Below are 12500 nucleotides of genomic sequence, written 5' to 3' on the forward strand. Positions count from 1 at the left end.
ATGCTGAAAATGGAATTTGTAGCCAGAAATATCAGACTTAAGTTGAGTTTATATGCTTTATAGAGGAGAAGGAATATCATATTTTACTGTGTTCAGATGAAGACTCTCTCTTAACTCTCTCCTACCAGCTATTTTTAGAATTTCCACCGAAAATTCACACCCACCCAACACAAAAATAGATTTTTTTTACTCAAACAAAAAAGTACCAAGTGAGCTCTACAACACAGTGTTTAGTATTTATAGCTGTCATCAAAGCATTCCTTTAAAATTTGTGATGTACAAGAGAAATCAGAATGAGAAAATTGTCGGTTACATCGTAACGAATGTGACGAATTTCCTATGGGTTGTACGGAGAGGGTTTATTGTCCCAAGAACCAGATTATCCCTTAAAATTTTTTTTAAAATTGAGCTTTTATATAGGGCAATATCCACTTAACGTGCTCAAAGCGCTTTACAAGGGGTCCCTGGTCAACAGCAACATTTAACACGTAGGACGAGACATGACGCCTGTTAGGCGATATTACAATTTTTCGGACAAAGACAACGTTGTTAAAGGCCAGGTACTCACTTTACACCTGAGTACGGTGAGAGAATGTGAGTAAAGAGTCTTTTCCAAGGACTCAACTATGCGTCGAGCGCGAGGCTCAAACCCAGGACCTTCCGATCCGAAAGCGAGTGTCATACCACTAGACCACAAAGTAATACGTCTTTTTGTGTAGGTGGCTCCATCTTGTGGAATGTGCCCCCCAACCCCCCTGTCCCCCCAGATGTAAAACTAATTAGGGATAGTCAGTCTTTCAAAAACACCTTAAGACACAACTTCTTTTTCCAGAGCTTACGAACAGTTTCGATCACAGAATAGATGGTCTACGCCTTAAATCTAATTTTAATTTTAATTTTATTTTATTCCAGTTTTGACCTTAAATTCAGACTGATAATTTCCACTGTGTAACTGAATCTTTTTTTTTTAAATGTTATTTTAATTTAATTTGTTGTTTTTTTTTCTTTTTTTTTATTATTTTTTTGTTTTTGTTTTTTTTTTGGGGGGGGGGGGGGGGGGGGTGGGGGTACATAATCAATTCAAATGTCCTTCTTTAGAATAAGTGACTAATGTTAGTTAGTAATATTGGTGTAAGTATGTGTGTGTGTGTGTGTGTTCGTGTATGGATGTAAATGTATCTGTCATTGAGTTTGTGTGCATGTGTATGTGTTTGTTTCTTCGTATGGATTCTCAAAATTGTCAAAGAATGAATGTATGAATGACATTTAATACTTTTGTAAAGCGCCGCTGAGCACTTATGTGGAAGTTGAACGCTATATAAATAACTTATTATTATTATTATTATTATTATTATTATTATTATTATTATTATTATTATTATTATTATTATTATTATTATTATTATTATTATTATTATTATTATTATTATTATTATTATTATTATTATTATTATTATTATTATTATATTATTATTATTATTATTATTATTATTATTATTATTATTATTATTATTATCATTATTATTATTATCATTATTATTATTATTATTATTATTATTATTCATCATCATCATCATTATCATTATTAGAGAGAGAGAGAGAGAGAGAGAGAGAGAGCGAGAGAGGGAGAGAGAGAGAGTGTGTGTGTGTGTGTGTGTGTGTGTGTGTGTGAGAGAGAGTGTGTGTGTAAGAGAGAGAGAAAGAGAGAGAGAGAGCGAGAGAGAGAGAGAGAGAGAGAGAGGAGGGCGGGGTTTTTGGACGATTATTATCAATGTAACTACATATTATGTTTCTCTATTATAATAATTCGATGTAACATGACGATACATTATCGAGGGAAAAAATGGGGGGGGGGGGGGGGGGGGGGGGAGATCAAAATCATTATAGAAATAATAGAATTATTCAAGGACAACAATTTGCTTTCCATTTTTGTGTATGTCGTTTCCTTTTGGAAGGGCTTTTAAAGACATTTTATTCTTTAACGACCGAACAACCCCCCCCCCCCCCCCCCCCCCTTCCCACATTCACACAGAACCAATCATCTGTGACACTGTATCGATAACGTGAAAATATCGATCTGTTAGAGTCCGATTCAACGCTTGATTACGTCTGCTACAGGTGCTATTAGATACAAGAATTCAAAACACAACACACCATCCGGCAACAATGAAACGAAACACGAAACTTACAAAACAAAACACCACCCGACAACAATGAAATGAAACGAAAGACAAAACTTACAAAACTTGGCGTCGGTGGTACAGCGGTGTGATATCTCGTCTCCTAACAATAGCAAGCGATGTTAGGCGTGGTCAGTGACACGAAGGGTGACAAAACAAAAACTCTGCCCCTGGCGTTGTGTCTTTGGGTGTGAACGACTATCTGGATATGGGCAGTGACGGTGTTTGTAAAAATACAAACAAAAATATAAAAATGGAAACGGCGTTGGATGGTGAGCTATGTCGTCTTGTGGTATGACACTCGCTTTCGGATCGGAAAGTCCTGGGTTCGAACCTCGTTCGGCGCATTGTTAAGTTTTTGGAAAAAAGCTCTATTATTCACATTCTCCCACCGTACTCAGGTGTAAAATGAGTTCCTGGGCGTGAACAGCGTTGTCTCTGTCGGAAAAAAATTGTAAAATCGCCTAACAGGCGTCAAGTCTCCTTCTACATGTTACGTGTTGCTCTTTGGTCAGGGATCTTTTGTAAACCGCTTTGAGCACGTTTAGTGGAATTTGCGCTATAAAAAAGCCAACGTTTGATGGGACTGTACTTATCGCAAGCCTCTCCGTGTTCACCCGTAGTATTCGTTAACTCATAGCCTGACACTGACCAAAATATGACGTCAGAAGACAAATCTTTGGCCACAAAAGAAAACAAATCGTGAGTTGTATTCAATAGTTCAACCAATGAGACCACTTGTTTCCTTGAGCTCTCCTAACGACAACTCATAGACGCTGCACAAACCTTTGAAATTACGTCAAATTGTAAGTCCTAGAGGGTTCTAGTGTAGCCATCGTTATGTTATATAGCCTGACACTAGAACTCTCTAGGACTCAAGTTTAACGTCATTTTTTAGGTTTGTGCAGCGTCAAGTGAATTATCGTTAGTAGAACTCATGGAAACAAGTGGTCTCATTGGTTGAACTATTGAATACAACTCACGATTTGTTTTGTGGCCAAAGACTTGTCTTTTGACATGATCTTTTGGTCAGTGTCAGGCTATAGATAGTATGCGCTTGGCTAAGAAGCTCATAACATTGCCATCCGGAAGTATAACGGACCAACACACAAAACTATGTGTAACCTTAAATATTTATAGTCAGGTTAATACAGTTTAGTGATAATTACTCATAAACGCGGATGGCAAAAAACAATAACAAAGACCTGAGTGACGTCAGCTTCGAAGCCATACAAGCACCTTAAATTGCCAGATATTCTTGAGTGTATCAGATTTGCCACAAAAATGTCTGTCTGTCTGTCAGTTTATTGTATTTCTTTCTCTATTTCACATGTCCACTCCACCCCCCCCCCATACACACACACTCACACACACACACACACACACACACACAGAGAGAGAGAGAGAAGGAATTAAATTGACGTCACTCAGCTCTTTTTCTATTGATTTTAGACAGCTACCTTTGTTATTAGTTCTCACTAAATTCTATCAACCAGACTATAACCATTCAAGATTACACATAATTTTGTGTGTTGTTACGTTATATTAGCCCTAAACGCACAGCATCAATACAAACACTTACTCCAATAACAATCCACTCCCACCTCACCCCAACACTGCCGCTTCCCATCATGCTTCCGTCCCATTGAGGGTAAGGCAAATTATCGGAAAGTCCCGATTTTCCATTTTTTTTTAAAAAGAAAAATCATGGCGTGAAACCCGACCATAATAAGCATCACACAACAAAGATAAATGGAACTGTGGGTTGCCATGGAAACAAGTTACAACAACACTGTCCTCTATCTACGTTCGTGTTCTATCGATGGCTTTTCATCGTTAAAGACACGATTTATTGACTCCAAAAGCCATCAATAAAAAATCAATAGAACAGCTTCAAAAAAAAAAAAAAAGAACAAAATACCAAACACGACACGTTTCGGGCTCAAAACCCTTCTTCAAACAAACAAAAACAAACAAAAAAAAACAACCAAACAAACAAACAAACAAACAAAAAAACAATAAATATATTGTTAAATTCCAGATTGACGACTTCGTGAAGTCCCAGGTTTGAGAGTTTTTTTTACCAAGATGAGGGTCATTGAAATCGATCGATATAATTTGAAGGACTAGTTTTCAGGCCAAATTTTGAAATAATATGGGTTTTTCATTTTTCCAGAACACGGCAGAATGTAACGTCAATCAGTCAAATGGTGAAGCAGTGGTAATGACCTCACACCTTCCTCTGTTCAATAATTAAATATATATATATATATATATATATATTATATATTATATATATATATATATATATATATATATATGACCCACCGTCTCTAAACGGTATTATGTCGAGATGACTCGGGTACAAAAATATTGGATTTATTGACAAAAACATGAAACTTGGGGTTTGTTTCGATTTGTTATGTCAGAGAATGAAGACAATTTCTCACAATGCAAAAGCTCAAAAATTGGTATTTACTATCAATTTAATTCTAAAGTCACTTTTCCGGGTCCAATTCATTCCGACATTATACCGTTTCGAGACGAAGGGTCACATATATATATATAAAAATTCCCTTTATTCATCCCAAAGGAGAAATTTGTCTCTAGGGTCTATTCCAAGGGAAGACTGGAATAACCCAGGCGACAGCCGGCCGCAGTGCAGCGCCGCAAATTGAGCTAGGCAAGGTGAGGTGACTTGCTCAAGGCCACACACGGATGATCGAACTCGGTACATTTCGGGGTACGAAAAATAAAACGACCGTACCGCTGAGCTACGCCGCCCCAGAGCCACTTTATTCCTGTTCCAAACTCCATGGAAGTGTGTAATCAGTCCTCCAGACTGAAAACGAATAGTGAACAGGTTACATATTGAAATATACGGTGGGATAACTATTTTAGTAGTAAGATATAATATAGATTGAAGTTGACGTCACTCAGGTCTTTGTTATTGTTTTTTGCCTTCCATGTTTATGAGTAATTCTCACTAAACTGCATTAATCAGACTATAAACATTCAAGGCTACACATGGTTTTCTGTGTTGGTCCGTTATACTTCCGGATGGCAATGTTGTGAGCTTGTTAGCCAAGCGCATATTATATATATTATAACCTGACACTAGAACCGTAGCCATCTTTAACTGGCCAAAAAATGACGTCAAAATGCCAGTCTTTTGCCACAAAAGCAAACAAATCGTGAGTTGTATTCAATTGTTCAACCAATGAAATAACTTGTTTCCATGAGCTCTACTAACGACAACTCACTAGGCGGTGCAAAAAAAAAATAAATAAATAAATAATGACATCAAAATGCCAGTCTTTTTTGGTTTCAGTGTCAGTTAACGAAGGCCACGCTAGAACCCACTAGGACTTATAGTTTGACGTCCTTTTTTTTTAGTTTTGTGCAGCGTCTAGTGAGTATTCAGGGATGATAACACAGCAGACATTATAACTACCCTTCAAAATTATCAATGTGTGTTTAAATACATGAAATTAATGCTTTAAAATCCCCTATGGACTATCTCTTGCAATAAAACTTCGGTTTAAAGAAGTTTGTTGAATTAAAAATCTTTATAAAATTGTCAATAGGATTCAATAGTCTGATGTTACGTCCACCAAACAACGAGCAGCTTGGTTCTAAACAAGGAAAATCGTTACTTTTTATTGTTCATGCTGGCTAGAACTCTTTCACGTGTCACGTGATCAGAGTGTATAAAAGTCAAAACATGATCAGATTTATAATGTTTATCTCCTCTGGATAAACTTTTATGCTCGAGAAGTATTTCATAAGGGCGTCCGCTATTGTTCCGATAGTTTAGAACCAGTTACGAGGGAAGTGACGTCAGGACTGTTGAAGGCCATTAGGACCCAAAATTCGTAGTGATACGAAATTTTCGTAGCAGTTGGTAGGTCTGAATTTTGTCCACAGTCTCGGATTAACTCACTCAATCCTAGAGATTTTTGATACTTTTCAAATTTGGAAAAATATGTAATAAAAAATGAGCATGTAGGTACATAGAAAATTTTATTCAACTGTCATTAACATACAACAACTAAAAACATTAACTTTGATACTACGCCGATAATTTGTCTCAGAAAAATGTAATGAATAGGCATGGGGTAAAAGTAACCTGGAGGTAAACTACGGATATGGTCGGTGTTGGGCATGGGGTTGAGTGAGTTAAAACAGTCAATGGCAATACCCGGGGCCTGGGGTCCGGATTATTTCAGCTAATCTCCCTTCCTGATTGCCCAGTTCATAAAATATGGACTTAACTCCCCTTGGAACTGACCGAGTTAGAACACGCTGAGACTGAGACCCGAGTCTTTTCATTTTAGCCATAATTTATTTCCATGAAGCAGTTATGTATTATCAGGTAGATGGGTCGTTAGAACTGGCGGAAAGTACTTTGCATGCAACATATTTAAATAAAAGATAAATAAAATAAAATTCCCTTTATCCATCCCATTGGGGAATTTTGTCTCTAGGGTCTATTCCAAGGGAAGACTGGAATAACACAGGTGTCAGCCGCAGTGCAGCGCCGCAAATTGAGCTAAGGCGAGATGACTTGCTCAAGGCCACACAACGCAGCGGCAGGTGATCGAACTCGGTACCTTTCGGGTATGAAGCAAAGACCGTACCGCTGAGCCACGCTTCCCCCTCATAATGACGCATAGTAACTTAGTAACTAGTTCTAAACTATCGGAACAATGGAGGACGCCCTTATGAAATATTTCTCCGACGAGCATAAAAGTGTATCCAGAGGAGTAACACATAAATCGGATCATGTTTTGACTTTTATACATTCTGATCACATGGCAAGTGAAAAAGTTCTAGCCATCATGAAGAATAAAAAGTACCGATTTTCTTTGTTTAGAACCAGGCTACTGGTTGCTGGGCGGACGAACCATCAGACTATTGAATCCTATTTTTGAGCCCAAACAATTCTTCTTCTTCTAGGTTCCATGCCTGGTCCAGGCTTCGGATACTGCATGAATTATCTCTCTCCATTCCTCCCTGTCTCTTGCTTTTTCAAACAGCTCTTGGATTGTTAGGTTGGTGAAGCCCTTCAGTTGGTCTATGAGTGTTTTTCTTTGTCTCCCCCGGGCGCGTTTACCAGGTATTTTTCCACAACTTGCCAGGTATTCATTCTTATCTTTCCTTACTATGTGTCCGAAAAAGGATAGTTGTCGATCCACTATTAAGGGCATTAGTTTCCTTTGTTGGTATGTTTGTTTTAGCACTTCTTCGTTCGTTTTGTGTGCGGTATACGATATTCTCTGCATCCTTCTCAAGCACCACATTTCAAAAGCTTCAATGTTCTTTTGTGTTTCTGCATTTGTAGTCCAGCTTTCGCATCCGTATAACAAGATTGGCCACACGTAGCACTTCAAGACTCGGAATCTAATCCCGAACGACATCTGTTTGTTTTTCAAAATGTTTCCCAGGTCCATGAAGGCCTGTTTGGCTTGAGTTATTCTTGCTCGTATGTCTCGGTTACATCTTCCATCTGTTGTCACTATTGAACCTAGGTATTTAAAACTTTCTACGTTGGTAAGCTGCTCGCCGTGAATCGTTATATTGCAGGTGTTGTTGTTTTCGGGGTTTTTCTGTATTACCATGCATTCTGTTTTGGTGATATTCACTTCCATTCCTTGGCTTCACTATCTACTACCACTTTGTCAACAATCTTTTGAAGTTGGATTTCTGATGTTGCAATGAGTACCGTATCGTCTGCGTATCTTATATTATTTATGTTATGACCTCCTACTTTTATTCCCTCCATATTATTTATGCCCCTCATGATTGTTTCTTGGTATAGATTAAACAGATCTGGTGAGGCAACACACCCTTGACGGACTCCTTTCTTAATAGGAATGGAATTTCCTGTAGAGTTTCCGATTTTGATAGATGCCTGCTGGGTGTAGTATAATGTTTGCATGAGTCTGAGGTCTTTCTCATCAGCGCCAATGGAGTGCAGTTGTTTTAGTATTTCTTCGTGGCGTACTCTATCAAAAGCTTTTTTGTAGTCGACAAAACAGAGGTATAGTGGGGTCTGAACCTGTATAGCTCTTTCACTTAAAACACGGAGGAGGTATATTGCGTTCCTTGTCCCTCTGTCAGGTTGGAATCCATATTGTTCTTCTGCGATTTCGGGGTTAATCTTATTCCTTAGCCTGTTGATAATTATACGCAACAGTATTTTGTTGATGTGACTTATTAAACTTATATTCTAAAATTTTCGCATCTGACTGCACCTGCTTTCTTTGGTATTGCTATGAAAATAGAGTTACAGAGATCTTCTGGAATTTTCCCAGTATTGTATATATTGTTGAATAATATGTGAAGTTCATCAATTGCTAGATCTCCTAGGCTTTTTAATACCTCTACAGATATTTCATCAGGGCCTGTTGCTTTACCATCCTTCATTCGTTCCATGGCATGTTCAATTTCACTTTTGGTGATGTTTGGTCCGCTTAATGGTTCTTTGAATTTCAGTGGTGGTTCATTTCTATTTGGATCATTGTACAGTTCGCCTATGTATTCTACCCATCGGCTTTCTATATGTTGTTCCCCTTGTTTGTTTTGGATACAACTTCCTGCTGCTTTGCTTTTCCTTTTCCCTGATAGTTCTTTTATTCTTTGGTGAGCTTGTTGGGGGTTGGGTTTGTATTCTCTTTCGATTTCGCAGCATTTCCAGTCTAGATAGTTCTCGTGTGCCTCGATGCATTTGGATTTAATGTGGTTGTTCAACAATAGACACCTATATAACCACGCCTCTCGGACAGTCGTTTTAATGTTAACAATGGCAGTGATTGGTTTACATAGCGAACAATACAGACTACTATCCATGGTATGTGTCTAAGTAAAATATCCACTATTCTGCCACCTGGTCAATGGAACCAACACAGAAAACTATGTGTAAACTTTAACGTTTATAATAATAACATGATGGAGAAAATCGTGTGATAACTAGTCACCCATTTGGCGGTATAAAAACAATAACAATGATCAGAGAAAGGTCGATTTCATTCACGTTATTGTTTATAAACAACCAACCATGTTTTTCCGAAACACGTGTGGTGGATTGTCACAAATTCCATGATTTGATTGGTCAAAAATCTACTGGTTAATTTCGACCATTCAGGAAATGTGAGTTTTGTTTCTTAACCCTCTCCTTACCACTCATAGGAAAATCGTCACAATCATTACGATATAACCAATTTATTTTTTTGTTGTTCTGATTTTATTTTGTTATAGTTATAGCTATAAAAACCCGAAACTGTGTTGCAGAGATTATTTTTCTGAACAAAACAAACATTTACTCGTCACTATTCTGACTGAAAAATCTATATTTTGTGTTAGGAGAGCATGTAGTTTTGGGTAAAATTCTGAAAATAGATGGTAAGGAGAGAGTTAAAGTAAAAAAACAAAACAAAACAAAATAACAAAAACAAAAAACAAAAACACAAAAATGCACACTTTTAAAAATCTTTTTTCTTAGAATCAGTGCCTGCTTCCTAATAGGGAACAAACGTGCGGTGTCAAGAAACTGGTTCCAATCTCATTGGAAGTGTAAAACCAGTCTTCCAGAGGACTGAATACATACTTTGTGAAATGATCTTCTGGTTTAGGAGTGATGGCATCTTATTTTCTAATCCAAATATATGCTGGTCGTCAATAAAGATCATCCATCCTACCAGCTTTACGGGCCGTAATCCTAAGAATCTGCCAATACATCCTGCTACTAAAATAGTTATGCCGCTTTATCATTCAATATTATGTAGCCTATACATTATTAGTCCTCCGGGTGACTGGTTGCAAACTTCCAAGAAGTTTTGAATCGGAAGAGGAATGTGTGACGTCACGATCTCTCTACACTATTTCTCTCCATATATATACGTCTATGTGGTAATGTGGTATGACACTCGTTTTCGGATCGGAAGGTCCTGGGTGCGAGCCTCGCTCGGCGCATAATTGAGTTCTTGGGAAATACTCTTTACTAACATTCTCTCACCGTAATCAGGTGTAAAATGATTACCTGGCCGTTAAGGGCGTTGTCTCTGTCCGAAAAAATATTGTAATATCGCCTAACAGGCTTCTTGTCCCGTCCTAAATGTTAAGTGTTGCTGTTAGTCATGGACCCTTTGTAAAGCACTTTGAGCATGTGTAGTGGATATTGCGCTATATAAATAAATATATATATATATATATATATATATATATATATATATATATATATATTGAAGGACGGCTAGACACTTTTTAAGAATATGACCTGAAGGACGAATAGACACTCCGATATGTAATTTAGGTCATTGTGATATGAAATCTAGCAATGATTTTATAACAATTGATTTTTGTCTCCCCATCCATTCCAGGACAAAAGCTGTCTCCATCAGCATCATCATCATCATCATCAGCATCAATCTAGTCACACAAACAAACATCATACAAATAAACAGACAGACAGAATGGAGAGAAAAAGAAACAGTTTATCAGCAATCGGGATCCTAGCCTGTATCTTCACCTTGATACCTGGATTTGTGAGTATTAGAGTTTGGTGTGGACATGACCCAAAATGTACTCTCCTTCTTGTTTGTCCTTATCTTTCTCTTGCCCTCCTCCACATCATCATTCCCCTTTCCTCCTCCTCCACCTCCTCCTCCTACTCCTCCTCCTCCTCCCCCTCCTAATAGACTCCCCCTCCTCAACCTCCTCTTCCTCCTCCTAAATTCCTCCCCCTCCCTCTCGACTCCCCCTTCTCATCATCGACTCCCCCTCCTCCCGATCCCACTCCTCCTCCTCCTCCTCCTCCTCTACTACTATCTACTACTACTACTACTACTACTACTACTACTACTACTACTAACTACTACTACTACTACTATACTACTACTGCTACATCTACTACTACTACTAATACTACTACTACTAATACTACTACTACTACTACTACTACTACTACTACTACTACTACTACTACTACTACTACTACTACTACTACTACTACTACTACTACTACTACTACTACTACTACTACTACTACTACTACTACTACTGCGATTACTACTAATTATAATAATATGTAAAGATGAACACACATGCACTCTCTCTCTCTCTCTCTCTCTCTCTCTCCCTCTCTCTCTCTCTCGCTCTCTCTCTCTATCTATCTTTCTCTCTCCCCTCCCCTCTCTATTTCTTTCTTTCTTTCTCTCTATCCTTCCAACACACATACGCACACACACACATACCCCCCCACACCCACCCACCCACACACACACACACACACACACTCACAATCACACACCTATTCCTACTTCAAACAGTAGTTCCCTATCGCCGATAACCCGCCATGCAATCACAAACTGACCAGTTGGGTCAGCTCAGCGACCGGACACCTACCCTATGTCCAATTGTCCAACTACAAATCGGCCGGCCCTTCTCACGAAAGCGACATGCTGGCCAATTACTTCGATACGATTTACCTACGGCCGATACTGACGCTTTCACGAGAACGGCCGATACTGACGCTTTCACGAGAACGGACGAGATCGGTATTCAAGAATCCCATGCAATGACGGAACACATTTTCCTTTTCCTTCTGGTCAGAAAGTTTTATAGAGTGAATCCATTTGCCGACAAATTCCCTCTCCTGATTGGTGACAACATTAATAATAATAATAATAATAATAATAATAATAATAATAATAATATAATAATAATAATAATAATTAATAATAAATAATAATAATAATAATAATAATAATAATAATAATAATAATAATAATAATATATAATATAATAATAATAATATAATAAAAATAATAATAATAATAATAATAATAATAATAATAATAATAATAGGATTCAATAGTCTGATGTCACGTCCCCCCAGCAACCAGCAGCTTGGTTCTAAACAAAGAAAATCGGTACTTTTTATTCTTCATGCTGACTTGAACATTTTCACATGTGATCAGAATGTATAAAAGTCAAAACATGATTAGATTTTTAATGTTTTTCTCCTCTGGATACACCTTTAAGTTCGTCGGAGAAGTATTTCATAAGGGCGTCCGCCATTGTTCCGATAGATTAGAACCAGCTACTAAGTTACTATGCGTCATTACGAGGGAAGTGACGTCACGGCTGCTGAAGCTCATTACGAAATGACGCAATCACAGGGGACTACATCTCTGGGCGTTGTGGTTTGGACGCACGAGTTGGTGGGAGTTGGGAATTGGGATTTGAGAAATGAACGAATTCGAAGGTTAACTGAAGTGAAGAATGTATCAATAAAGATCAGAGAAGATAGATTGAAAT

General features: G+C 37.8%; 1 protein-coding gene across 1 annotated transcript in view; it reads left to right on the forward strand.

The window, feature by feature from the left end:
- The window catches only part of LOC144959577 (uncharacterized), a 173005-nt gene that overhangs the window by 3131 nt on the left and 157374 nt on the right, over positions 1-12500 (forward strand). The window contains exon 2 of the mRNA XM_078892197.1: positions 10562-10726. Coding sequence (XP_078748323.1) covers positions 10655-10726 — 72 coding nt within the window. The 5' untranslated portion in view covers positions 10562-10654. The remainder of the gene's footprint in view (positions 1-10561; positions 10727-12500) is intronic.

Source organism: Berghia stephanieae, chromosome 14, assembly GCF_034508935.2.
Source record: "Berghia stephanieae isolate SIO BIC M18660-M18661 chromosome 14, UCSD_Bste_1.3, whole genome shotgun sequence".
Taxonomy (NCBI): domain Eukaryota; kingdom Metazoa; phylum Mollusca; class Gastropoda; order Nudibranchia; family Aeolidiidae; genus Berghia; species Berghia stephanieae.